The 26,474-nt window shown below is 54.8% G+C and overlaps 12 protein-coding genes across 12 annotated transcripts; 7 read left to right on the plus strand and 5 right to left on the minus strand.

The window, feature by feature from the left end:
- Positions 1 to 468: 468 nt before the first annotated feature.
- BBBOND_0204720 (cdc-related protein kinase I, putative) lies at positions 469 to 1,843 on the minus strand (the record flags this gene model as incomplete). The annotated part of the gene is made up of 2 exons (XM_012912046.1): positions 469 to 660; positions 704 to 1,843. 2 exons carry the CDS (start codon positions 1,841 to 1,843, stop codon positions 469 to 471), a joined length of 1,332 nt encoding a protein of 443 aa, XP_012767500.1.
- A 374-nt stretch (positions 1,844 to 2,217) lies between these two features.
- Positions 2,218 to 3,337, plus strand: BBBOND_0204730 (mitochondrial carrier protein, putative; the record flags this gene model as incomplete). Its single annotated transcript, XM_012912047.1, has 3 exons — positions 2,218 to 2,284; positions 2,319 to 2,929; positions 3,176 to 3,337. The coding sequence occupies 3 exons, from the start codon at positions 2,218 to 2,220 to the stop codon at positions 3,335 to 3,337; spliced, it is 840 nt and encodes a 279-aa protein (XP_012767501.1).
- A 400-nt stretch (positions 3,338 to 3,737) lies between these two features.
- BBBOND_0204740 (K+ channel tetramerisation domain containing protein, putative) lies at positions 3,738 to 4,604 on the plus strand (the record flags this gene model as incomplete). The annotated part of the gene is made up of 1 exon (XM_012912048.1): positions 3,738 to 4,604. The coding sequence occupies one exon, from the start codon at positions 3,738 to 3,740 to the stop codon at positions 4,602 to 4,604; it is 867 nt and encodes a 288-aa protein (XP_012767502.1).
- Positions 4,605 to 5,142: 538 nt separating this feature from the next.
- BBBOND_0204750 (hypothetical protein) lies at positions 5,143 to 6,533 on the minus strand (the record flags this gene model as incomplete). The annotated part of the gene is made up of 4 exons (XM_012912049.1): positions 5,143 to 5,449; positions 5,490 to 6,237; positions 6,273 to 6,334; positions 6,433 to 6,533. The coding sequence occupies 4 exons, from the start codon at positions 6,531 to 6,533 to the stop codon at positions 5,143 to 5,145; spliced, it is 1,218 nt and encodes a 405-aa protein (XP_012767503.1).
- A 227-nt stretch (positions 6,534 to 6,760) lies between these two features.
- BBBOND_0204760 (hypothetical protein, conserved) lies at positions 6,761 to 10,167 on the plus strand (the record flags this gene model as incomplete). The annotated part of the gene is made up of 6 exons (XM_012912050.1): positions 6,761 to 6,851; positions 7,043 to 8,170; positions 8,209 to 9,563; positions 9,716 to 9,802; positions 9,840 to 9,966; positions 10,001 to 10,167. 6 exons carry the CDS (start codon positions 6,761 to 6,763, stop codon positions 10,165 to 10,167), a joined length of 2,955 nt encoding a protein of 984 aa, XP_012767504.1.
- An 867-nt stretch (positions 10,168 to 11,034) lies between these two features.
- BBBOND_0204770 (formin homology 2 domain containing protein, putative) lies at positions 11,035 to 15,711 on the plus strand (the record flags this gene model as incomplete). The annotated part of the gene is made up of 1 exon (XM_012912051.1): positions 11,035 to 15,711. The coding sequence occupies one exon, from the start codon at positions 11,035 to 11,037 to the stop codon at positions 15,709 to 15,711; it is 4,677 nt and encodes a 1,558-aa protein (XP_012767505.1).
- Positions 15,712 to 15,929: 218 nt separating this feature from the next.
- Positions 15,930 to 17,248, minus strand: BBBOND_0204780 (Plasmodium falciparum CPW-WPC domain containing protein, putative; the record flags this gene model as incomplete). The annotated part of the gene is made up of 5 exons (XM_012912052.1): positions 15,930 to 16,303; positions 16,462 to 16,525; positions 16,782 to 16,882; positions 16,919 to 17,114; positions 17,216 to 17,248. 5 exons carry the CDS (start codon positions 17,246 to 17,248, stop codon positions 15,930 to 15,932), a joined length of 768 nt encoding a protein of 255 aa, XP_012767506.1.
- A 417-nt stretch (positions 17,249 to 17,665) lies between these two features.
- Positions 17,666 to 18,464, minus strand: BBBOND_0204790 (hypothetical protein; the record flags this gene model as incomplete). The annotated part of the gene is made up of 4 exons (XM_012912053.1): positions 17,666 to 17,797; positions 17,909 to 17,976; positions 18,013 to 18,046; positions 18,192 to 18,464. The coding sequence occupies 4 exons, from the start codon at positions 18,462 to 18,464 to the stop codon at positions 17,666 to 17,668; spliced, it is 507 nt and encodes a 168-aa protein (XP_012767507.1).
- Positions 18,465 to 19,047: 583 nt separating this feature from the next.
- BBBOND_0204800 (hypothetical protein, conserved) lies at positions 19,048 to 20,302 on the plus strand (the record flags this gene model as incomplete). The annotated part of the gene is made up of 2 exons (XM_012912054.1): positions 19,048 to 20,153; positions 20,191 to 20,302. The coding sequence occupies 2 exons, from the start codon at positions 19,048 to 19,050 to the stop codon at positions 20,300 to 20,302; spliced, it is 1,218 nt and encodes a 405-aa protein (XP_012767508.1).
- A 145-nt stretch (positions 20,303 to 20,447) lies between these two features.
- On the plus strand, positions 20,448 to 22,249 carry BBBOND_0204810 (leucine aminopeptidase, putative; the record flags this gene model as incomplete). The annotated part of the gene is made up of 5 exons (XM_012912055.1): positions 20,448 to 20,731; positions 20,766 to 21,606; positions 21,642 to 21,765; positions 21,801 to 21,861; positions 21,976 to 22,249. 5 exons carry the CDS (start codon positions 20,448 to 20,450, stop codon positions 22,247 to 22,249), a joined length of 1,584 nt encoding a protein of 527 aa, XP_012767509.1.
- A 381-nt stretch (positions 22,250 to 22,630) lies between these two features.
- BBBOND_0204820 (hypothetical protein, conserved) lies at positions 22,631 to 24,076 on the plus strand (the record flags this gene model as incomplete). The annotated part of the gene is made up of 1 exon (XM_012912056.1): positions 22,631 to 24,076. One exon carries the CDS (start codon positions 22,631 to 22,633, stop codon positions 24,074 to 24,076), a length of 1,446 nt encoding a protein of 481 aa, XP_012767510.1.
- A 357-nt stretch (positions 24,077 to 24,433) lies between these two features.
- Positions 24,434 to 26,076, minus strand: BBBOND_0204830 (p68-like protein, putative; the record flags this gene model as incomplete). Its single annotated transcript, XM_012912057.1, has 2 exons — positions 24,434 to 24,678; positions 24,714 to 26,076. 2 exons carry the CDS (start codon positions 26,074 to 26,076, stop codon positions 24,434 to 24,436), a joined length of 1,608 nt encoding a protein of 535 aa, XP_012767511.1.
- Positions 26,077 to 26,474: the final 398 nt, after the last annotated feature.

Consider the following 26,474-nt stretch of genomic DNA (forward strand, 5'->3'; position numbering starts at 1 on the left):
TCGAGACGCCATCGAGAGCCGTCAGAGGTGCGCATGAAAATCGCTTCGATAGGTTATTATTGTCTCACAGACAGCAACAATTATAGGACATCGCTCACATAATCATACTTAGTGCCACTAATGCAACCGCTCCGAGGGCTGTCCAACTTTAGTTGTCTCACTTGGGCAGTTGGTCACTAGATGACGAGCGCATCGAAATTACAGAGACACGCACGCTGAGACAAGTTTATGCCGTTGTATAATGGCTCGTTGGGTGGCTAACGTATACGTCTTTAATATTTAGAGAGTTTCGGCAAGACTTAATATTCACCATTTGGCGTGGCAGCAGTCAGCGAGTCGTCTCCAGTTGGTCACGGCCGAATATCGGCGTACATTTTACGAGCATGTTTCGCCCTATACATACGCAACGTAAAGGCAACTATAGGTGTCTAACAGCTCCTTTTTACGCTGTCTCGTAACCATAACGTGTTAGTGCCTACCCTGCTTGGATCTGGCCTTCTCCATTAATGCGAGGAACTTCACAGGGTTAACTCTGCCCATGAACCGCGACTCTCTACCCGCCTCATCGTCTTGCTCCTCCGGCTCGCGTTTTCTGCGCAGTTTGGCGTTGGTGTCTGGTATTGTTGGCATGAGCTCGACGGTCTGCGTTCTAGGCCTCTCCTGCGTGTATATCCACCACATTGAAAATACACGAAAAACGCACCGTTGTGAGGTATGGGTGGTCGAGGGCGTCCTTTGCCGATATGCGCTTGCTAGGATCTAGCGTGAGCATCTTCATGAGCAGGTCCATTCCCAACTCAGTCATGTAGCACCCCTCATTTGCACCCATATTGTTCTTAAAATATGTGTGGAAGTTGGGTTTGTAGCTGGTAAGCGGGAATCGCCCGTCTCTCACCAATGGCAGTTTCGTGTAATCCGGCCAGTTCTCCTTTGTGGGCGAACCGCAGCACCTGAATATTTTGTCTAGCGTGTCCGAGTCGTTCACCCCCGTGAATAAGGGCTTTCCACTGATTATCTCTGCGAATATGCACCCCACTGACCACACGTCGACAGCTTCGGTATACTTCTCTTGTCCCAGGAATAGCTCCGGCGCTCTGTACCAGTGCGTGACTACATTTTGCGTGTAGTTTTTGATTGGTTGCCCGAATTTGCGCGCCATTCCGAAATCGCAGATTTTGAGCACGCCTCGATTATTGTACAGGATGTTGGTCGTCTTGAGGTCTCGGTGGAGTACCCAATGCTCGTGGATGTAGGCAACTCCCATAAGCAGTTGGTTCAGAAGGCACTTGCGCTCCGACAACGTGAAGTCGGGTTTCCGCTCATGCAGGAGCGTCTTGAGCTCGTGCTCAACGTACTCCATGACCATATAGTACTGGTCCTTCCTTTCATTGGTCACCACCTCCTTGACGCTGAGGATGTTCGGGTGCCTGAGTTCGAGCAGTATGGCTATTTCCCGCAAATAGCTGACCGGAAACCCTTCTTTCCAGTGCGCCTCATGGAATTTGATGTGCTTCAGCGCCACGATCTCCCCAGTTTCTGTGTCTAGCGCCCTGTACACCGAGCCATAAGTGCCTTCCGATATTTTGTTTAGGCATTTATAAATGTCCACATTGCGACAGCATTCCAGCGTGTCCGTAATGGGCCCCAAATCATTTCCTCCGGTGATGGAAGACGGCGTGTTGGCACTCTCTAACGTTGCCGGGGCTTCATCCGTTGTTTCGGCTTCATTGCGACCGTTCTCTGGTTTCTCATGGACATCGGATGGCACTTCTGGGTCATCTGGTGTCAGAAGGTCACCATCATTGCTGGAATCCCTAGAATTTGAGCGTCGTGAGGCAGCCATGCCAATATGATGTCTAGTGGAATCGCAGCACACATCACCTGTTGCGACCGTATTTTACCGCACACCCACGACACATGACCACTAAATACGCCGTATTTTCATCGCTGTGTGTAACCTTGGCGGCTGTTCGCGTCATCTCGAGATACAGTTGCTCGACTCCCCATAGTGTCGCGGATCAACTCCGCCGTCGGAGTCTGCGATGCGGCGTCGTTAGAAGACACAAACTGTATATCGCACCCGACAGTTAGAGAAGCGCCTGGCAAGTGTGAACGCGTGGCCTTCTCCGTGCTTTTCCGAGGCACAATCGCCCGGAGGCTAACGGGCCATCGCATTAACACACTGAGAGGGTGTTGCGCCATCGCTGCCCATCCAGGATGGATGCGAAGGATGGAAATGGAGGCTCCCATGCTTGCAACATTCTCAAGGGCACCACGATTGGAGGTAGGCGTGTTTTCGTTCGAATCACGGCGCTCAGGGCTTGTGGTATCGTCGCTCTGTGTGCCGACTGACGTCGTGCGCAACTACTGGTACTTCAACCCGGAGCTGAAGGGCATTCGCGGGAGCATAAGCACTGCCGGCGTCGCTCGCCACATCTATGCAACCCGCGGTGTTCGATGCTTCTTCACTGGTTTCCACCTCACCGCCCTAAATGTCGTGGGCGGTCAGACCATATTCCTGCTGTCGTACGACGCGATGAAGACCGAAATGAGCACTCCGTTGGCAAGCATTTTGGGAAGGATGGCTACTCTTCTGTCGATGCAACCGCTGGAGTGCCTGCGTACCTACACCCAGGCCAACCTGCCGGGTCGCACCATGAGCTTTTTCCAACATACCCAAGGCTTTTCTAGGTTCACATCGCTCTACCGGGGTCTGATTCCAACGGTTATTCGCGACGTGCCGTTTTCGGCGGTACATTGGCCTCTGAATGACCTTCTGTACCGTCGCTTCATCGCGTCCTGCGGCCGTTCGGAATCCGACCTGACTAGAGTCCAGAAGTTTGCGCTCTCTTTCGCTACAGGAACCATGTCGTCGATATTGGCGACCATGATCTCGCAGCCCTTCGACATAGTGAAAACCACCATCCAGGTACGGCTGCGTGTGCGTGTCTGCAACTAGTACATCTAGGTGTCGGTTGCGGTAAGGTGACTGGCTGCTGTTAGCCACGACACCTGTGGCGGGTATGGCAGTGCGGCAACAACGGCACGACATCATGCATGCAACGTTCATAGACACGTGATAGTTCGATACACGTTTCTCGCGATGCCACCACTTTCATGTGACAGTGATTCACCGCCGCACACTCACTGCGACCACGTTTAAACAATTGTGCAGGCTGCAGCTGGTCGCAAGTCGAAGATGACGGTTCGAGGGGAGCTGCGCCGGTTTTTTGGTCAGTACGGTATGCGAGGGTTCCTCATCGGCCTGACGCCCCGCCTGATAAAGGTGGTTCCAGGCTGTGCGATAATATCAGGGTGTTATCGTTACTTCAACTGAATGCCAGTCTGCAGGCAAGTGGCGTCGTGGTGTAGACCAATGTGCACAGCGATTCTACTTAATCTCTGCAGTTTTTCGTTTCCCCTGCGGATGCCAGAAGGTTTTCTACGGTATACTGACAGATAATCAGCACGCAGTGCGTCGCTTGGTGTCGTTGCTCGCCATGAATCAGGGCACGGGATTCCACTCCGCCGGAGGCAGGCTTCTATTACACACATGATCCGCACTGCGCCAATAGCACGCATAACACCATATACAGCTTCAGTACACGCTACAGTGCACGGTTGCGAATGGTAGAGTGTACATGGCGACGTTCCTGTGGGGAGTTGCAAACAACAATGGATCGACCTTCCGGCGGCCGCGAGCGCAAAGATTTTCCAACGGCTACACACCTACGTCGATGGTGCACAGCGTCAAAAAGCAGTGCTCAGACGGCGCGTATGGGCAGTTTGACGCGCCCGCGTCATATGGCACTGCCGCTGAGTCCGCGGAACTGCCGCCCATCCCTGCGTCCGGGTTGAGCGAGGTGGTGAATCTCAACGTTGGCGGCGTCTCGTACGTCACCACATATCGCACACTGCTGAACCACAAAGGATCGCGTTTCGCCACGTACTTCCGTCAGCTGTTCGCGCACCTGTACCAGAACGCCCCTGCGAGCAGTTTGGGCGACGACTTCTCCTACCTCGCAAACGACCGCTCTACGCCGTATCCTACCGTCTTCATTGACCGCGATGGGCGTCGTTTCAGCTACGTCTTGGACTATCTTCGGGACGGGAGCGTGGCGCTGCCGGATGATCAAACGGTATGCCGCGGGTTGCTGACCGATGCGCAATATTTCCGTCTGTCGGGTTTGGAGGTCACCATTGCGCATACGCTTCAGTTGTCGCTCGGCGGGACACGTACGCCTTCTATGAGTCACTCCCAGGATCATGCTTCGGCGGCTGTGGGCAGGGCGCCGTGCGACCGCGCATCGCTGGTTACGCACGACGCGGCAAGGACGCTGAGCCCGTATCACACGGCTAGCTGTTCCCATCGGATGTATAGCGTTGGAAGTGCTGCCAGCACCTCTGGCATTGCGTACACGTGTGATGAATCGCAAAGCGCGTTTTGTTCCCAGCAGAGCTACGACGAGGACCTCGCAAGCTCCCAGAAGAGTTTCCTGCAGGTAGGGGAGAACGACAACATCGAAGACGCTGGGATGTTCGTCCAGACCACCCCTCTGTCCAGGTTGGGCAAAACCGAGTTCTCAACCAACTTCGACTTCTGACGCAAAAATTTGCAGTAACATAGTCACGAGCGCAGAGTTTCGTACATACGGCGATTTGCTGTAATAACCCTGTCTGTGGAGGATATTGTCACGTTCCAGGGAGCTACCTAAGACATCACTCAAACCAACGTGTCACACATTCTAATTAAGTCTACACAGATTAGTAGCCGTGATTCGGGTGTGGTCTATGGACGTGCCGTGGCATACCGTACGTGATTAGAGCTCTCTTAGCGTCAGCTCCCCTTGCCAGGTCAATAGCTTGGCAGCAGTGGCGGCGCTAGGCTGTGCGTTGCTCATGTATGCGTGGCTGACCACAGTTGGAAGTGCGGAATCGGAGTGGTTTAAGCATGTTTGCATTGGAGGTCCCGGAAAGAGATGCCGCCGTGACTGTGATAACGGACGTATGGTACAATTAACTGGTACGAAGAATGGCGCAATTACGTATGACGAATTGCACGTTGGTGAGATTACCTCGTATAAGGTCTTGTAGAATTTTAATGGCTCGTTTGGCACTCTGCGCAAGGTGAAGTGGGCGAGGCTAACCTCCCCTGAAATAATCCGAGATTTTCTGTGTCCTTGTTCTCCCAGATCTTGTGGGCGCCCTCTCAGAAGGGCTTTCGAACACTTCAACGCGCACCCTCCTCTGAGGACTTCCCGTGTTTACCTCTCTGCTCCGGCTGCTTCCGATGCGGGCAACATTGATCGATCTTGGTATCCTCCTGTTGTACTCATGTTCTGCTTCTAGCGCCCTCACACTGGCTATGGAACTCTCAACTTCGCTAAAAGGGTCCCAGGTAGGCTCCTGATGCTCGGATGAGCTCCGCATCAGCAGCGCCTTGTACTCCCTGGTGCATGAGTGAATGCTTTTTGGTGCGCTTCCGTTACCTTTCAAGCACGAGATAGTCACCACTGATTTCGTCACACTTCTTTTTCCACACGTCCTTCATATCTGTGAGCGTTTTGTTGATTCCCTCGAGTTCCATTATCCTGTTGGTGAGCAGGGCGAGTTTTTCGGAGGAGCTGAGTGTCTTGAGGCACGATTCGAACGCTTGGATTCCGATTTCATCCGCTTTCAGGTAATTGTGTACCTCTTCGAGTTTCTTGAGTTTCGCCTTGTTTTTGGCCAGCAGTTCGTTGAGCTTTGCAATGCTTGTCTTGTGCGCAGCTGCGATGACTCTGAGGTTCTTGTTTTCGCCAATTAGGGCCGCATTATCCTCTTGCATACGCAACACAGCTTCTCTAATAGACGTGTTTTCATTCTGCACGAGGTCAGCGGTCGTCGATGGGAACGTTATTAGGGGGTCATTGGTAACGGTTGTGCGGAGGCAGGTGTCTAATGTTCGAGGAGTCACAACCCATGTGTAACAACGAACTGCGCGGGACCCACCAATGCGACGTGGCGATTTATTTTGATCTCCAGAGATCCTTAGAATGCGATGACTCACCTCCGCTGATGCGCATCGCTCTTGCAGCTCGAGCATGTCTGCCGCCGCCTTCGACAATCGTCGCTTTAAATCTTCTAGCTCCTGTTTTGTCGCCTCGTACTGAGATAATGATACCTGATTGCCCGTATTTTCCGCCGCATTTTCGGTGTGTACGCCGTTTACATCTTCAATTGCCTTGTCTTCATTCTCTGCGTACGATTAGACACCGACGGACGCAACGAACCGTCAGCACGTTCGACACACTCGAACTTCAGCTCGACGATGTTCTTAAACGCAATGTGAGACCTGCAGAGAGGGCATCCTCTTTGATACTTGTCCGTTCTATCCGTCCATAGCGTCAGGCTGTGTACGCTGTGCAACTCTTCTTTCACGTCTCAACCAACCATTTGCGATGGTACACGTGTCCACATTTCGTCAAGACACACAAGCCGCTGGTGAGATAGTCGTAGCATACGCTACAATAGGGGATGTCGAATCGCGTCATGAATTAATGTGCGTCTGGTCAGGGAATCGCATTCAAAAGCATTACGTCCTGATGTGCATATAGCGTATTGCAGGACAAAATCTCGCCGACAAAAAAGCAGTAGTGTGTATATGGTTTGTGAGCGCCGTTCAGTGATGTCTAGCCGGGCGACGGCCATCCCTATTGGCGTGCATCGCGGGCGCTATCAGGCGAAGGACAGGTTATATTGATGTGACTCCCGCTGCAATATGGAGGAGGAAACGGGGTCGCTCCCGACCCCGCATTCGCCGCCGGCGGATGGTCGTGATGTCATTGAGGTATCGCAGGAAGAGTTCGAAGGTGCGTGAAGCGGTGTCCTGATTGTGGCCTCTGTTTACCACCACGCGGCCCGTCCTTCCTCTATAGAGGTGGAAGTATCGCTTTAGCTATGATGATTGCGCCTATTGCCCTGTTTTACACTATGTAATCTCCGGTTGCGCTGCACGTGCTGTATGCGTTACGTTATTAAAGAGCAACACACGCATTTTCAGATTCCCAGCGCTTCCTGCAGAGCCAGGACGCGATAATGGACGACTCGGTGTTCATGCACATCCGCAAGGTGATCGCGTACCTCTATCGCAAGGAGGCGGATACTGCCCCCGTGCAGGGCTCCGGGAGTGTCGGCTCCAGTGCGCAGGAGCGGCAGTCCGAGTACCTGGCTGAGCTGAACACCAACGTGTTGAACACGCTGGTGGAGGGTTACGTTGGGTACGCGTGGCTCTGCGAAGTTTGCGCCCGTTGGATCGAGGAGCTGAACGTGCAGAACAGCCAGTACCTCAGTATGCGCGGTTTAGGCGAGCGGCGCGAGGGCAACAGCGGCGTGAGCGGCACTGTCAACATCATTCGGGAGGCCCTGATGAGTTTCCTGAAGCAGAACTACGACTCGGAGAAGATGCGCATTTACATGGAGGACAAGGCCGACCACGACAAGTGGAACCCCCCTGAGCTTTACTGGAACCTGATGAAATCGCCGCTGGTGGTCTCCCACATGATCAACATATACCGCGAGCGACCCAAGGACGAGTTTTTGAGCTCGTGGTACCAGGACTACATGAACACGGCCAGCGCGCACATGAAGCTCGAGCAGGCCGACATCGACCGGGAGGGTTTGTCGAGGATCACCAGCAACTTCAGCGTCTTCACGCTGCGCATCTCCGAGGAGATACGGAAATTCCTGATGAAAGACGACGTTTTGGACGCCATCGAGCTCGATGGCATAAGCCCGCTGAGCCCTCTGTTCTGGCATGCCGAGAACGCGTACATATACTCCCAGGCTCTGCTCCACTTCATATACCAGTGGCGCAACGATTTGAAGGGCTGCCGCCGCCTGTCCCAGCTAATAGCCCGCACCACCATGCGTTCAGCGGAGGGGCTGTTTCCCGACGAGGCCAACGTCGACGGGAAGATGTACGAGTGGAGCGCATCGCAAATACACCTGCTTATGACAAACTTCTCCCGTTTCCCCAACTTACACAGCTCCTTCAAGCGGCTCTGTGCCAACCCGCATCTGTCCTCGTTCAGGTTGAACGAGATGGACGTATGCGACTTTTACGACGAGCTGAACAAGACGCTGAATGCCTTCGACAACTACGGCATCCTGCTCTTCGACCAGTCTCGAGGTTTGTCGCGTTCTTCCACATCTCATTTTGCGCCGTAGATCGCAGCATCGGCGGTAGACCGCAACCGTTGGATTGCACCGATGACGTGGGCGACTCGGTATCGCAGTACGGTGACCCCCAACGCTCCGACGAGTACACGCGTCTTCGAAATGCGCCTGAGATGCCGCCACTGGAGGCAATCCGGGAGAGCAACATCTTAAACCAGCTGATTGATGACTTCTCCAACGCGGACGTGCACCTACCCGACTCCAATACGTGGATCCGTTACGCCAACCTGCTGGTGTTGCTGTCGGTGCCGTCCCCGTACGAGCTCCTGTACTTCCACTACGATGAGCTGGTGTGCAACCACCTGAAGCGCCTGCCTCAGCGCGAGGTGTGGAAGCAGTTTTATCTGCCGGTGGGTTCCTGTCTCGGCGTGCCTGACCTACCCCAGGAGTATGACGACGAGAGCAGCTTGGACGAGATGGAGCATTTGCGCGATTTCGGTACAAGCTCGCCGGACGAAGATGCGTGCTCGAGCGACCTGTACTCCCTGCATCTGCATTCGCCCTCGCATGACATGGAGAGCGATTTTTCGTTCCCGGCGGGCGCTGACAAGCATATGAACGACGCGTTCAAGCCACATAAGGCTTGGAACAACCAGAGCATGGCACCCGCGTCGAGAACGCTGCGCGATGCGGACGCTTCCTCGTTCGTGTCCGGCAGCGCGTTCGAGAGCGAGCTGTGCCACAACATGGAAGTGGAGCCCATCATGGGCAAATATGGCGGGAAGGTACAGGTGTCTACGCCGTCAAGCTGTAGCGACAGCTCGACCGGCCTTGGCAAGCGTGGCTTTGGCGGCATCGCCGGGGGTGTATGGCTCCCGGTGGCCAAACGCACCGTGCATCGGGACGGCACCCACTCGGCTGATCGCGACGACGAGTACCTGGAGATAAAAAGCACGCTGGCAAGCGCCATCTACAAGAACACCAACGAGGGCACCAAGCTGGGGGCGCCTAAGAACATCTCCGCGGAGCGTCTGAATGAGATGAGGGACATGTACGCCTCCTTCAAGATACAGAGCGACCGCGTGAAGGCCATCGCGCGCAAGGAGCTGTACCACCTGCACAAGATAATCCATAATGCGTCGATGGACCCCGTTGAGCGCGACTTCGAGATGCGCGATGTGATTTCCACCGTCATCGCATCGTCGGTGGTGATGGCGTACATCCGGCACGACGTTATGCGCCAGCGCAGCATACGTGCCGTGTCCGACTCGAAGCTACTTTTGCTGATGGACATCGCCAACAAGCACCCCGTGAAGCGCACCCCTATCGCCGTGTTCCTGCGTGACGTCTGCGTCGCGTGCGCAGAAGGCAAGATAGTGGCGAACAGCAGCTCAGCGAAGCTGGAGGTAAGTGTCGGCTTCGTGTCCGCGGCGTCACCGCTGGCGTGTTGTTTTGCTATGATGTGTTCAAGTGCCTTTCGCACCAGCTGCGACGTTTATAATTTCGCTTGTGACTCCCGTTGCGCTCCTTGCGATTTCACCGCTAACGAATGCTGCAGCGCCTGCAATGCATAATGGACCTGTTGCTGTACGTTGCAAGATTCGAGCGGCAGTGCGTGCCGGTGGTGTCGATTTTCACCTCCATCGTAAGTCGTGCCTTCCACCGCCCGTTAAGCCGCCCAGATGCACCGCTTGGACCGCAGCATCAGCCGCCACTTCGTCACGACGCTGTTCACCTACTGCGGCGCCCCCTACGGCGAGGAATTCATGCGGCAGCTCCTCACGATGGTTGAGAAGTATCTGCGTTTGGGTAGGTTGAGTGGTTTTCGCGGCATTCCTCGCAGGGGTCGCCGGCACCGCCAGTGTACCGAACGTGAACGACGCAACTGTGGTCAACGGCTTCTTGCGCCCGTTCCTGGACGAGTGTGCGCAGACCTGGGCACGCAACAACGCCTTGGCCGATGTAGTCCGCCGCTGCAAGAGGATATTGCAGAACGATTTTGTACTATAGTCCGTCGCACATCGCAGTAAAGTTCGACTCAGTGGAGCGCGGTAGCGCCCGCAATCTGTACGGTGTTCATTATCGTCTGTTATTGTCCAGCACGGCAGGCGCACGCCCAGCCGCCAAGGGCGGTCAACGAATCTGGCAACTAATTTACACGTGTGCAGCCATAACTGTTACGTGCGCCTAGAAATATCTACAATGGTGACGCCGTTGTGTCTGCGTGCGACGTCGCAACGTCCATGTCCACGTTAGTGGCAACTTCGCATCGATAGACACGCTTGTAAGCCCCCAATGCATGTTTATGTGACGCAAAAAACCAATTTTCGATATTTTAGTCGCCGATTCCGCCGGCGGTAACATGCAACTACGACCGTGTACGGGTTACGGAATTTGCATCACATATCCCGCGCGTAATATTACACACTGGCGAGCGGCTGTTTATATCACTGACGTTATCATTGTCAGCATCTGGGGCTTGCCGAGGTAACTTTTTCCGCAGCTGCGGGTCTCAGGGTGATATCGCCGGTCGCTTCTACGTTTTTCGCCGCCATTGGCCATGCAAACCGCCTCGTTTGGGAATATATATAACCCGTGTGCCATCTAAAATTTATTTTGGCAACACATCGAAGGAGCACATATTCAGGCCGGTTCAGCGCGGGCTCGGAGATTCGCAGGTGTGTAGCTGCCGTTAGGCGTTCTGCTTGATTGGACACAATGCGCCGCTGACGTGCGCTGGATTCGTGCGGTATGGAGTGAAATTGGCGAACGGGTGTCTGCTGTACGGCGACACATGTTTAGTGCTTCCGTCTTATCAAACGCGGCGGCGAACGTGTCTTTTCCACCTTCGCTGTGCTGACTGGTCCCGTTGGCACTATGGAGTACGTCGACTATGAGAGCCTGACCGAGGCGGAGCTCGGAGCCATGGACAACCTTACAGTGCGGTCCAAGGTCTCCGAGCTGCCGATGAGCAGCTCCGGCAACATATCGCCGTATGCGCTGGGCATGTCTGTGCGCATCGACCTCGAGAAGCGCCGCAGAGCGACGCAAACCGACAAGGAACGCGATAACATGGTCGGCAAGGCGTTCCTGGAGTCGTGCGGCAAGTTCGGCTCCAGCGACAAGGTCGTCGAGGCCGCGGCTATTCTGCGCAAGTTGGACACCAACTGCAGTGCTATGGTGTACCGCGAGGCGTTGGCAACTCGCATGCAGCTGCGCAAGATGGCGCTGAAGAACCTCTCGGGGGAGAACTTCGCTGAGGCGTTGCTGCAGGCGCACTACTCGCTGCTGCTGGCGAAGAAGTTCCACATGGACATCGCCAAGACGCCTCTGAGCGGCGAGATGGCGATGGAGCTTTTAATTCTGAGCAAGTGCTACGCTCACGTTGGGCAGTTCGACGCGGGCCGAACCCACCTGATCGAGTTCCGGTTCCTGGTTGAGCAGACCATTCTGCACCTAGTGAAGCCCGCTGCGGCTGGCGACCGCGCTGCGCCGCAGCCCACTGAGCGCAAGGCCGTGATAAACTGCGACCCGAAGGTCTTCCCCAACATCGTGTTCACGCTGGCCGAGATCCTGACGATGTACGACCTCCACGAGGATGCGGAGATATTTTTCTCCAAGTACCTGATGCTGTGCGAGCGCGAGTTTGGCGGCGACAGCGTCGGGCTCAGCGAGGCCATCAACAGCGTGTGCGTGTACCTTCTGCGCAGCCGGCAGCACATGAAGGCTCTGCCGCTGGCCGTGAAGGCGCTGGAGATTCAGAAGAAGCACTTCGGCGACTACACCAGCGAGACGCCCGACCCGCGTGTGGCGGAGGGGTACTGCAACGTGGGCATGCTGTATCGGATGGTGGGCAACCCCCTCGACGCTCTGCACAACCTGCTCATCGCCATCGACATGAAGATGCGCATCTTTCAGGACCGGGAGCATCCCGAGGTGCAGGACATATTCCTCTCGTTGGGCTGCTGCCAGCACATGCTGGGAAACTTCCACGCCGCCGCGTCCATATACCGCGAAGTGTACACGACGCGTTGCGACACTCTGGGCACGACGCATCCGCTGACCGTTGCGGTGAAGCATTTGCTGGAGGACCTTGACCGCGATATCAGGGTGGCCCCGGACCCAGGTGCCGGCGCTGAGAAGGGCAAGTCGTTACCCGAGAGCACGGAGAAAATATATGCGCGCGTGAAGGCGCTGGGTGCCGAGATGGGCCACCCCTCCAAGAGGGCCCCGCGCGGGGCCCCCGGCATCGAGGTATGCCGCATCCAATCGCTGTACGCGAACAAGACGAAGCACTTCCGCATACCCACGGCGAGCATACTGCAGACGCACGAATGCATCATCCCACGCAAGGAGGTCATTGAGCTCTCGCGTCAGATATCCATTCAGTACGCGTACAAGCGCCTGCCCATCATAAACATCCCGCGCATGGCTCGCGGCCGGCTGATTTTGAACGACAGCCAGCCCGTGATGGAGTGCAACAAGGATGCGTCTGACCTTCTGCTGGAGTGGGACTTCCGCCCGCCGTCGGTCACCGCGGACGGCGACGTGGTGGGCGGCGACCCTAAGTTGTCTGCCGATGTGCTGCTTTTCATCCCCATCATGGAGGACGGTAAGCCCGTCATGGGTTTCTACAGCAAGCCCATTTTCGTGCCCAACCCGGGTCTCTTCCACGCGTTCAAGCGGGCCAAGACGATACGCGACTTCAACGTGGAGCCCTCGCCTCCAACTACTGAAGGTGTCAAACGGCGTGATTCGAACACGACTGGCACTTTGGATCCCACTTCAAGCGGAGCAACCCGGGACAGCGATCCGAAGGAACCTAAGCATACGGTGCCTCTGGTTAAGGTGAAGCCTCTGCTTCCTCCGAAGCGCGGTGACGCCGTCTCTGCGCCCAAGGAAGGCCCCCCCAAAAAACTCGCTCCCAAGGGTGTATCTAAACCCTCTATTGTTGTGGCGAAAAAACTTCCTTTGAAACCAAAGGGCGATGTTGCCGCTGCAGCTGCTGCTGCAGGTGCGGAGAAGAAGACTGCACCGCCCCCGGCCATTGCTCCTAAGAAAGGACTTCTCAAGGGCATGCCCAAAATAGTACAGCCGAAGATAATTAAGACCCTGGGAAGCCCGAGACCGGATGATGCAGCTCCGCCTAAGAGCTCACCGGTTCCCAAGAAGGAGGCACCGAAAGGCGCAATATCGCAGGGCGAGGGATCGAAAACAGAAGACCCCGCCCCCTCAACTCTGCCACTGGTCGAACAGCGTTCAATGCGGCTAGGCGATTTGTTTTCCAAGAAACTGGACACCAATGCGAACAACCGCAACGCGAAGTTCCTCGCGAAGATTGGAAACCTGGCGAAGATAATGGTGAAGCCGAACCAAGTGAAGGCGCCCGGCGCCGGCGGCATGGCAATGGTAAAGCAGGCGGCGCCTGTAACTGGCGCGTCGCCCCCTTCGTCGCTGTTAGACAGCGACGCCGACACTAGTCTCTCTGACCTGGATGATGAAGAGGTTTTCATGCCCTCTCCAACTCTGCGTGAAGATCCCACTGCGAGGGCGTCCGTAGTGGCTATGCCCCCTCGAAACGACAAGCTACCACTGGACCTGAAATCGATCCATGATCCCCTGCCAATGGACATCCTCAGCTTGGTGCGGGGTATCTGCTCCCACAAGGACGATGACACGTCGCTTCGGTGCATGCTGCTGGGTGAGAACGGTCGCCCGCTGGCCATCGTGCCATGGCAGATCGACATGATGTCGTTGACGTTGGCCAAGTCATGCCTTTCAATGGAGCTGCTGGAGAAATATTCGGTTGCCACCGAGAAGAAGGACGATTCCTCGGAGGCGTCGAAGGAGGCTCAGATCGCCGCGTATCGGAAACTGCTGGCGGGCGAGGGTCTTCACGACCTTGGGTTCAGTGATTTGATAGGTAACAAGGCGATGCAGTCGTTGGCCGGCGGAGAAGATGCCTTGTCCTCCGGTTTGGGCATGGGCCTGCCGCCGTCCGTGCTCGCCAACCTTCGTAAGCAGGCTGAGGAGCTGGAGAGGAAAGCGAAGGAGGAAGCAGAAGCGGCCGCCGCCGAGAAAGACGCTGCGGCAAAGGCAGGTGCCGCGGGTATGCCGAAGGTTGTCCCGATCTTGAAGAAGGAAGCGCCCGCGACTAAAAAAGGCGCGCCGCCCATGAAGAAGGGGGCGCCCAAGGGCCTAGCTCCGCCGGGCATGAAGAAAGGCCTCCCGACGAAGAGTAAAGGCAAGGGAGGGCCTTCGTCGATGGTCGACAACTCTAAGGTCCGTCGCTTTTTCTGGGACCCCATTTTCGGCGAGGACGCCCAGGGCACGCTTTTCGCGTGTCCAAAGGGCATGCCCACCGTGGAGAAACCCGAGATCGAGGCGACGTTCGCCAAGGCGGTGCCCAAGGCCCGTGTGGCCGTTGTGTCGAAGCCCAAGGTTCTCAATCTGCTGCCCGACTCCAAGCGAGCCTACAATATGAACATCGGTCTGTCGAAGTTCTCCAAGTACACGTTCAAGGAGCTTAAGGATGCGGTGCTAGGTTTGGATCCCGCTGTGCTGAACATAGAGGCCACCGAGGGCCTCATGACCCTGTTGCCCACCCCCGAGGAGGCAAACATAGTCCAGGAGTATGTGAAGTCGGGAGGCGACATGAACCTGGTGGACCGGCCTGAGCAGTTTGTTGCCGTTATCTCCACGATCCCGCTGCTGAAGCAGAGGCTGGATTCGCACCACGTCGCGCTGACCTTCAAGGAGCACTTCCAGGAGATCATCACGCCTCTGGAGCGCATAATGGACGGCTGCGAGGCGGTCATGTCAAGCATCAAGTTGAACGTGCTGTCCAACGTCATCCTGAAGATCGGTAACACGCTTAACGAGGGCGACGCGAAGAAGGGTAATGCGGAGGGTTTCAAGCCCACCACGTTCGCCAAGCTGAACGAGTTCCGCACGACCACCAAGCCGGTCAAGACGTTGCTGCAGTACATTTGCGACATCGTGGCGAAGGATGATGAGACCATGCTGGAAATTTACAACGAGCTGCGCCCGTGCGAGGAGTGTTCCAAGATCGACACGGTCGCCCTGGAGGCAAACATCAGCAAGTTCAAGAACGACATGCAGAAGGTCAACAACTCAATCGCCGCGGTGGAACGCCTCCGCGACGCCAACGACGAGTTCGTGCCCATTATGCGCGACTTCCTGAAGGACGCGGAGCCCAAGGTGTCGTATGTGCAGGAGCAGCAGAAGGAGGTGATGCTCATGTTCCGGGAGACGGCGAAGTACATGGGTTACCCCGACAAGGAGGTCGAGAAGGTGCGCGTGGACGAGTTGTTCCGCCACATTTGGGGCTTCGCGAAAAATGTAGAGGTGGCCCGCAAGGCTCGACTCGAAGCCATAGAGAAGGAGCGCCGGATGGTCATGGCCGAGCGCCGAAAGCAGGAGCAGGTCGCTGCTCGCAAGAGCAAGATGCGCACTTCGTTGATGCCCACCACCGTAACGGCGACTCCCAAGATGGTCGACGGGCTGGCGGACATTGTGAAAACGCAGACTTGATAGTCTTGTGAGGATCATTGCAATGCGGTGGTACTGACTTTCCCCGCTACGGTACTGCAGCTGACTGAGTACGAATCAAATAGCCATTTGATGCACCGTGTATTAATACTTTTGTTTATAACTGTACAACCAAAGTTCACTATCATTGCATTAGTCTTCTGGAGTGGGTGGCCGGCTTTGAAGCGCCGCCCGGCAACGTGGCTCTGTTGTGTGGGGTTCTACAGACCCATGCGATACGCAGTAGCTGCCATTGTGATGGGCATGTCGGCGTCGGGGGTTTGCCCAGGTCTCGAGCTGTTGTCGCACGGCCACCATGCCTGGCACCGGTGCGACCACTGCTTCTGCATGCCGATGTTGTAATTGATGAATGCGTGCTTCTCGTCCTTGCAAGGACCCTGATACTCATCTTTTGCTTTGCACAATCCCTTGGTCGCGATTTCCTGCGTGTCAAGCTCCCACTTTTCCGGGCACAGGTCGGAGTAGCGCCTGGTGCACTGCACGCAGGGCCAGTTTGCCAGGCAGTCCAGCGCCCAGCTGAGTTTCTCTTCTTCGGGCATCAGGCGATATACAAGCTCTTGCCCCAGGCAAGGTCCTGTACATTGTCCAGTGGGTATATCATGTAGTGTGATGGCAAGTAAATGACAGTTCACAGCAGTGATCAGGTAGTCACCAGTGCATGCATAATACGCCTGCTTCATGAACTATGAGCGTAGCATAGCCACGTAACGTGATACATTGAGAGGCACTAACCTGTATAGGATGCGGGGAATATGCACTTATGCTTTCCGTCCTCAGTTGCGACGTGCTTGAAACCCTGAAGACCCATGTATCCTCAACCACTATCCACTATCCACTCTACAACCATTACATATAACATAACATCACGTCACGTCACATCAAGTATTAGAAGTGTATAGCGTATGCTATGATTTGAGGAAATTGAAAAATATAACGGTGCTTCAGAGCCAGGGAATGCAACGCACGTCTTGTTATATACGATTTGCTTTACATATAGCAGCAGTGATGCACGTTTGTACATTCAGGCGTATACAGTAATATGTTGCACTCACCAGTGGGCATGGCTGGCTGTAATCGCGTTGGCAGAGGAATAGTGTTTGGTCGTGCTTGGCATCAGCCTCCTTTTTCTCCTTGTCACTCTCCGTATGTCTATCTGTTCGGCATGTGATACGCACTTCTCGTCACATACGCTTCGCAATCTTGTCTGCGATTTCAACAGCGCGTTCTTCAAGCTTATTCACCAGGTTGTGCCCTATATTATGGGCGTCAGGGAGAATGTTTGGGTCATCGGGATCCAGGTTCATTGTGGCTGTGGAGGCCATGCCACCCATCGAATCTCCCACCTCCAAGTTGGAGTCATCGGCAAGGCGCGTGGACTCATCTCGCTGTGAATACATCAGTCAACGAAGTGAACGAGCAGAGATCATATAGTGGATGCATCAACGCTAAATTTAACGCCTACGAAACTAAGATTTCAATTTCTTACCTGCTTGTGTATAGCCGATGTGTATTTCAGCATGTGAAGGATTGATAGTATGCAGATCAACGCCTTCATGATGCATCAGAGGCGAATGTGTAAACGACATCAATGTCAGTCCGACGTCGCCAGGTAGACACCAACACTATCCATCAGTTGCTCGTAGTAGAACCCTATCCAATCCACACCATTCAACAAATAATACGTTTCGCGCATAGACGGCAGATGACGGCACTAGACTACGCTCTTTTAATTGTGCCACACACCGCGTCTGAATGTGTAACCATGGAATCCCGCCTACGTTGAAAACATATCTTATTTGTTTGATATGGTTAGCCTCGTATGTACACACATGTGTTATTTACGTTATTGATGCAGACAGGTTATATTGGCAAAGTGCGCTGCACGCCCTAATCCTTAACGTGGTTATTCGTGATGGAGTCCTTCACTTGCTTCCAGTCAGTAGACAGCACAGTACCTCCAGATGTGCTCTGTCCCACGTCGTTCGATTCCAGTAAATAAACCTACGAAGGATTTCGCCATGGCGCGTCTGGTGTCATCGTCGCCCCTGGCATACATGTCACGCAGTAGCTGCATAAACTGCTCCTCGTTGTTACTGTGCTGTTATTCTGCGATCTCATCTTCTATGGCGCGTTCATCAACCTGTTGCACGCGTTACGTACGGTGAACCGTCTTACATACCTTGCTGTATGTAGGCGGTTTGGTGCTCTGCAGGTCCCGCTTCTTCTCCAGGACAGGCCACCACCCGCCTGCGCATCTAATTGTTCACTAACATCGTCACGTACTGTTAGCCTTAGGCAATCGTATCTCGACTTTGTTCTGCGCGTTGAATGAGCTTCGCAGATACGCAGCATAGAGAACCAAGGGTGACAACCCTTTTCACAAAAACATGTTATCGCGTTTATTAAACACACAGAATCGAATTTCACAACGATCACGGATGGGTTCCACTCATGGCGCTTACCTTACTGCATTCTATATTGTACACATTAGAGGCGCCACAGGAATCTGCTATAGGTGCGAACAAGGTCAGATCGATCCTGTTTGCCTCCCCGCTGTTCGACTCATTTGTGGCCACACCATCGTCGCTAGACGTAGCTACGGTGTAAGTTATACTGAGCGTGCCGTTGCTCCAGGCAACATTGACACTATCCGGTACCACCGAGTTGGTGTAGAGCACTATGGAGAGGCTGTTGGCATCTTGGTACCAATCGTATCTGCCACATGGTTGCCTCATTACGTCGTTTTTGTGCGTACCTATGTCCAGCTAATGGTGACATCGAGCTACAGCCCCTTTTTGGCGCAATGTCGAGTTATCGAGGTTTAAATGACTACATTTCAGCGGACAGCCGAAATCTGTCCCAGGTATGATTTCGTAATAACGCCTTTGCTGGACCAAAACACTGACTCGAACATAAGAGGCGGGGAGTCAACACCCACTGCCTCATGACGGCCTGTTTACGCGTGAGGCAGCCGACATCGCGCGTATGGAAGTGGCGCGTTGAACTAGGGAGCCGCTCCCTGTTTTATCCAGACACTCAAAAATTCTCATTCAGCAATATCATCGGATATAAACTCGGGCGCAATAAGGCTGTGGAGACAGTTGCTTAGTGCTTTGTGGAAGTTCCTCCGTCAACCGCGATTACTGGCTGTAGGGATGGCTGAGAATTAGGCTAAGGTGTGTAATCGTGTTACTGGTACGCTAATCGCTTTCAAGAGCCCTCCGTTGGTTGCTGAGGGCCACGTTGTGCGCCCTTTCAGCTCGCCCTTGTCGCGTCGTTTTGTAGCAGTAGCTTCGGACACAGGGGTCTAAATCCACCATGGGAAGTCACCAGAATCCGATGATACCGCCGGACATGCCGCCGATGATGCCGTACGACATGAGCCTTTTCGAAGCGGCGGGCATGGTGCCGCCGATGTACGCCTTCCAGATGCCCCCAATGGGCATACCCGGCGTCCCAATCCCGCCACCGCCAGCACCTCATCAGCTCGGCCTGGACGCTGAGGATTACCAGCTGGAAATGGCAGCAATGGCTGGGGAGATGATGTCGCAGGTCAAGTTCTGCCCGCCGCCGGTTGCGGCCCAATTTGTGGTTCCGCATCAGCCGCTTCCCCCGCAGTCCCTCGCAGCCGAGAGGCCTGACGTGCACCAGACGGTGGACTCGTACCTCGCTGCGGAGATAGCGTCAGTGGTCCACACGCTCACCACGTCGCAGCTGACGCACGCGCTCGCCGCATTCAAGATATTTTTCGAGAAATCCCCAACCAACGCGAAGAGGCTACTGATGAACAACCCCCAGCTGCTTTACGCGCTCATCCACGCGCAATACGTTCTGGGCAATAGCGACAAATCGCTGCTGCACTTGAGCAAGACTGATCAGCAGATTGCCGCTTTGAATCGCAAGGAGCGACTTTCAACTGGTAGCGAGGCAGCTTCAAGCACGGAAGAGAGGTCTGAATCGGTTACTCGCCATACAGCCAAGCGGCACCGCTCGTCGACGCCCAACGAGGCTGCGGACGAAAAGGTGGATGCCCCGGCACCTGACGTGGAAACCGGTAAACTCGGCGGCTCTTCACGCCGTCGCGAGGGTAAGACGAAAGAAGGTAGCGTTCAGTCATCGCGACGTGGACCTAAAGTGCACAAAGACGGGGATTCGAGGTCGGCTGGGCACGCGACCTCACGCGCAGCTCCAACAGAGAGCCAGTCGGAGGACGTGGCGTCTCAGTCCAGGCCGGCAGAGAGACCTGTTCAGACTGCAGCAGAATCCGGCGCATCGCATGCAGCTCAGTCCCAATCGCAGCCTGACACGCCGGCCCCGAAACCAGTTGCGATGGTTACTACCATTGAGCAGCTGATCAAGGAGGTTCAGCCTGCGCCGCCGATTTTGGTGGAAGAGGTGCTGAAGAACACGGAAATCCTCACCAAGTGAGTGTACATTGCGTATGTGCCCATTCGTTTGCAGCATACAGCGCGCGACGCTAGCAGAGATGCAGTCGTGGCCAGCAGAGCAGCGCTTGCAGGTGATGTCTATCAAGCTCGCTCTTCACTACAGAGGAATTTCAATTCACTTGTAGATTCTGAGTCGAAAAACAGCTTACAACCACAATGTGTATTATCGCTGCTGTGTTCGCTATCGCGCTGTGCCATCTGCACCGCTGGCGTGGCGTGGCGGGTCCCCCTGGGAAACTGCCGCCAACAGTCAAATATTACGCGAAGAGGATGAGTACTGTCGACGTTATTAATAAGTTCCCGAGCACCGAGTCGCCGGCGGCCGGCGCCACCGTCGGAATCTTCCACACCGACGGTGTGCCATCGGCGGCTGCCATCGATGGCCTTGCCGGCCCCGTTGAGGTTTTCCACCTGGTGTTTGCGTCTGGAAGTCCACCCGGCGATAGATCTGCGGGGTTCTCGATACACAAATACGACCGGTTCCCGAATGCCTTCGTCACCAGCGAGGCTGGCATTCGCGGCGTTGCCGGTGCTGCGTTCTCGGCGAAAATGGGGTAGGTGTATAATGTCGTTCGACATAGTTGGCAGTGAGGTGGTTGAGTTCTTCACGACGCGGGAGAACGGCTCTCTTTTGGCCGAAGCCCTGGTGGGCTGCGGAAAGTTTGCCGACTTCAAGGTGTCCGACGCGTACAATGTGGCGAGGGCGGTTGCCCAAACATCCGCACATCGCAAGTGCAAGAATGTCATTTTAGTGCTCGGATCGCTTGACATTGGTTTCGTCGAGGCCCTGGTCACAGGTTTCCTGAACCACATCAGCGTGGATCGCCGTTTCCGTAAGGACACGACCACGGAGTACCACCTCAACGGCGTCTACATCGCTACCTTGGCCATAGAAGATGTGGAGTCGCTTGCGCTTCGCTGCAAGGTGCTTGCGAAGGCCATGCATATGAGCCGTGAGCTCGTCACCGCGCCCGCGAACTACGCGAACACGTTGTCAGTCTCAAGTTTCCTCAAGGACAAGCTCACGGCACTCGGTTTGGAGGTCAAGTTGCTGTACGAGGAGGACTGCCGCGCCTTGGGCATGGGAGCGTATTGTGCCGTCGCCCAGGGTAGCCGCTACCCTCCCGTCTTCGTGCACGCTACGTACCGAGGCGAAGGTCCCACCAAAGCCACTATCGCTCTTGTCGGCAAGGGGATCATGTTCGACTCGGGTGGCCTTAACATTAAGAGCGCCTCGAGCGAAATTGAGCTGATGAAGTTCGACATGGGCGGTATGTCCGCCGTCTTCGCAGCTGCTGAGGCCATTGGCACGTTGAAGCCCAGCGGAGTGGTGGTCCACTTCATCAGCGCCACCTGTGAGAACATGGCCGGATCCAAGGCCTACCGCCCCGGCGACATAATCACAGCTTCCAACGGCAAGACCATCGAGGTAGTTACAACCTTGAGCATCGTAACGCCCCGCAGGTGATAAACACGGATGCCGAAGGACGTCTTACCCTGGCCGACGCTTTGGTCTACGCGGAGAAGTTGGGAGTCGACTACATTATCGACTTGGCAACGTTAACTGGCGGCTGCATCGTCGCGCTAGGTAGCTTGCATGGAGCACGATACACATGTTCGCAGGATTCAAATACGGCGGTTACTTCGCAAACAACGAGGAGCTCAACAGCAGCTTCGTAAAAGCGTAAGTTTTGCGCGTGCAACCGGTATTGCCATGTGATGTGCTACTGCATTGTTATTCGAATGCAACGTGCCCGATTACAAATCATTGGACCGCACCCCGTAACACTGTATACAGGCTTGAGAAGTCGGGAGAATTAGCGTGGAGGATGCCGCTCGCGAAGGAGTACGCCGACTGCCTTGAGTCCAAGGTGGCGGATCTTAACAACTGCAGCTACAAAGTGAAGGCGTCCACCATCTCGGCCGCGCTATTCCTCAAGGAGTTTGTGGAACGGACCAAGTGGATCCACTGGGACATAGCCGGAACGGCGTTCGACAGGAACACTGGTCGCGGCACCGGATACGGCGTCCGTACACTGGTCAACCTGGTCCTGGACCTGGCCGAGCATTAACGCCTCCTCGTTTTCCCGTAGCCGCCATAATCTGTAATTTACGAACGTGTTTCAATAAGTTATCCACGAATGAAGGGTATATTGAATTAGCGCCACGGTGAGCTGTCCAATGGCCAGCCTTCTGGTGCGGCTCGTGCGGGTGTAATATGCTGGCGTGTAGGTGCATTGTACTGATGGGCAGTACACGCTGTTCGGCGTAGTTCGTTCACTTACGCGTGAATTTCTGCCACGGGCGAAACTTGTATATTAACGGTTTCGTGGTTCGGTAGGCAGCCTCTTACACATCGCTGATGTGTAGCTCGGAAGGCTGACGTCTTTCGATCATGAATGCAGTTTCCCAAAGCCGCCGCAACGGAGCATATAAATTAATCTGACACCACAATGAAGTCCACTGCTGTCTGCAAGTATGACAAGATAGCGCACGAAATTTTCGCCGCTACGCTACGAGCTCCGTCCACGTCTCCCCGCGACCAGGAGCCCGATTCGCGTCGTTTGCACTACGGTGACCTCGTAGCTCGATTGGCAAACCGTATCTCCGACGAGAAGACACTGAAGCTGAACCTGCTTCTTCTGCCTCAGTTTACCAGGGTGCCTGCGGTGGAGGAGGAGTTCCTTAAAGCTGCGATCCCGTTCCTCACCTGCGCCGCACGCCCCTACAACAGCAAGCATGCCCTGGATAACGGAGCCGCGATATTGCAAAAATGGGCGGACGCAGGGATCGGCAAAGACATTATCACGTCAGGAGACCTTACGGAGCTGCTGATATCACCTCAAGCCTTCAAGAACACACTTCTGAAGCTGCTAAGCGGTAAATCCGACGACAACCGTGTCGTCAACATGCGCAAACAAGTGATTGGCGTTTCGTGGTCTCCGTGTATGGACGAAAACGACGCATCTGCGGAGGCCGAGGATGGCGACGCAGCGGAGTGCACCTTCCACCCCAAGCTTAACAAGTATCCCGGGTACCTAAGGAAAGCCCCTAAATTGGCGCATGCTAAGGCAACTTTGGCACGCCAATCGGATCACACATTGGATCTTTCGCCTTGTGGATTTTATGTAGACCCACATGATCAGGGGTCTAAGCAAATCGCTCGCAACCACGACGGGGAGGTTGACTACGGCTCACCCTATAACAAAGTGTGCCCATTTGGCACCACCAGGTTTAATTGCGACATGGCATCCACAATCAGATTTCCTACGGAGCTTTTGGGCGCACCCGCTTCGAAGGTGGCCGACAGCCCTACGCGCATCCTTTTGAAACCTTTCGGCAAACCTCACAAAAATGCAGCAGAGAAACGAGTCACAATACTGGATGCTAAATGCGCTCAGGAATGTGATGTGCTAAACATAGATGAGAAAATTGAAGAAATTATGAATAGTCTCCCATCAATAGCGCGGATCTCGCCTCCACATGCAAATGACACGGAGGGGCGTTCCTCGTTGGGTTTCGTCGCTCCGCAACGCCATCGTCTATGTAGCTCCAACGTCGATTCGTATGAACGACCGAGCTACGGGCCCACGACATGGCAAGACAAACTCCGAGGCGGGTACGTGAGCAGCGGAATGCGGTTTTCGCAAAACAGCAACTATCAGTCCCCGTCATCGCCGTTCTCCACAAGGAACGCCGGCTCGCTAAAGCAGTGCGATTATATCCTCCCACGCAGCTTCGGCATTCCCATCTTCAAGAACTCGCCAGCGGCGGGTTCTCATCATAATGAAGTCTACGCACCTCAAAAGGCAAAAATTGGGCAGCATAGCAACCCGCTGGACGTCATAGAAGCTCAGTTGGCGCAGCTGCCAGTAAATCTCAGGCAGATTTTGCGCTGATGACTAGCTGCCGTTGCGGAGGTGTCATTGCAGCCACCGATGCAGGGCAATACGACGCCGGTGCACCCGAATAACGTGTCGCGTCAAGAACAAGGTATGCAGTCACTGTACAACACACACGCAAAGTGTCACGTTGCTTCCATTAAGGTTTAGAGTTCGCTACATGAGTGTACATGAGCGCTCCGAAGAGTCGGCTATTTAAAATTCCGCAGTCGTGTCGTTGACGACGTGCTCGCACATATTAGAAGGCATGCTTAAGCTTAACAAATACGGACCCTTGTGGGCCACTTGCTCTGCATTTACCAAGTAATTCGTGTCAGCACACGATTAACAGAACACGGCTATGGCATCAGCACACTAATAACGCCTCCCCATGGGCATAGCGTTGGAGGTGCTGTGATATCCCCCTCCGTAGCGTCCGCCATAACCGTAGTTCCCTCCACCGTATCCACCCCACCTGCGATTGTCGCCACCGCCGCCGTACCTCTCGTTCGCCAGCTTGGAAAGCTCGGGGCTAATGGTTTGGTTTGCTTCGCGCATGAGCTTTACGAGCTCCCTGGCGATACGGCCTTTGTCTGGAGTTAGGAAGGTATAAGACGCGCCTGCAGTGTGTTAATTCGGTAGAGGAAGTGCCTACCCTTATTCCCTCCACGTCCGGTACGTCCGATGCGGTGTACGTAGTCCTCGATTTGATTGGGGAAATCGAAGTTGATCACAACCTTGACATCGCGCACGTCCAGACCTCTAGAGGCGACGTCGGTTGCGACCATGATCGGGTGCTTGCCACTCTTGAATTCGTTGAGCACCCAGTTGCGCTCCTCTTGCTTCTTGTCGCCGTGGATGCTGAGAGCTGGCCATCCGTCCAGCCTCAGCTCCCTCGTGAGCGAGTCGGCGGTTTTCTTCGTGTCAGCGAAGATGAGCACCTTGGTGCCTTCAGAGATTTTAGTCAAAATTTTCTTCAGTTGCGCGCGTTTCTCATGTTCGTCTATGACATATACCTCCTGCGATACGTTGTGGCAAGTCTTCAGATCCAACGATCCGATGTTGATATGCACGGGCTCCTCGCGGCAAAGATCGTGAGCCAACGATTGTACCTCTTTGGGCCATGTGGCAGACCACATGAGAGTCTGTCTGTCGGGACGGATTTGGCTTACAATCTTCCTGATCTGGGGCTCGAAACCCATATCAAGCATGCGATCTGCTTCGTCGAGGACTAGGTATGTGACACGCCTAAGGTTGGTGACACCTGACTCCAGGAAATCGATTAGTCTGCCGGGGCAAGCCAGCAGGATTTCCACACCACGCCTGAGCTCGTACGACTGCTGCCTCTTTGGGACACCGCCGTACGCGACGGAGCTCTTGATGCGTGAACTCGCTCCAAACTGCGTGCATTGCTGACGGATTTGCTCCACCAGTTCCCTAGTTGGGGCGAGGACAAGTACGATGGGCCCGTCGCCTGGCCTGAGTAGATGCTGCGCATTTATATGCACTACCGCAGGTAACAAGAATGCAAGTGTTTTTCCAGAACCTGTTTCGGCGATTCCGATCACATCCCTTCCCGAGAGAGCTATAGGCCATCCTTGAATCTGGATGGGCGTCGGGGATGTGAATCCAGCGGCAGCGATAGCTTTGATGATATAGTCAGGGAAAGAGGTGTGCTCAAATGAGGTCACTGGCTTGGGAACGTCCTTTCCCGCAATGATGGTGATCTCCTTCTCTTTCCTGATGCGGTCCACGTCGGCTGGCGACATGGATTTCACTTCGTCGTGTTCATTGTAAAAGTTTTTTTCGAATGGTACCAGCGTCTCCTTGGACCAATCTATTGTCTCCAATTTACTCCCAAGGCCGCTGTTGTCGTACCCGTGAGACGAACCGCCGAAGCCGCGATATCCGCTATGGCCGGAGCCGTAGCCCCTACTGGCACCTCCACCATATCCGCGAGAGCTGCCACCCCCGTACGAGGATCTGGAATCACTCGTGTAATAAGGAGCGCTTGACATTATTGCGGAACCTGAACACGATACCACTAGTAGGTATCGAAAGGTAAGGTACCAGAGCCGGCTGGTGAAACGATGCTGCAGCTTCTGTTGTGCACCTGGACCCACTTAGTAGACTCAACAAAGATGTCTTGTGAGTAGACCCGCAGCAGCAACACGGATTGTAAAATCTAGTAGTGCGTTACTGCTATATATGTTATTGAGCGACTTTCGAAAGCGCGAACAGGCCGTTGAGCTGCTGAGACTGTCGAACCAGTTCCACGCCTATGGTTTGCCTGTTGCCAGGGTTCTGTGTGACGTTACTCAAGCGATACCTGTGGAAGGATCAGAACTCCGCGCGCCACGAGCTGAGACGAAGGAGCTAGCACGAGTAATATCATAAACTGCCAGATGACAACAAC

Source organism: Babesia bigemina (genome assembly GCF_000981445.1).
Source record: "Babesia bigemina genome assembly Bbig001, chromosome : II".
In the NCBI taxonomy this organism is placed as follows: domain Eukaryota; phylum Apicomplexa; class Aconoidasida; order Piroplasmida; family Babesiidae; genus Babesia; species Babesia bigemina.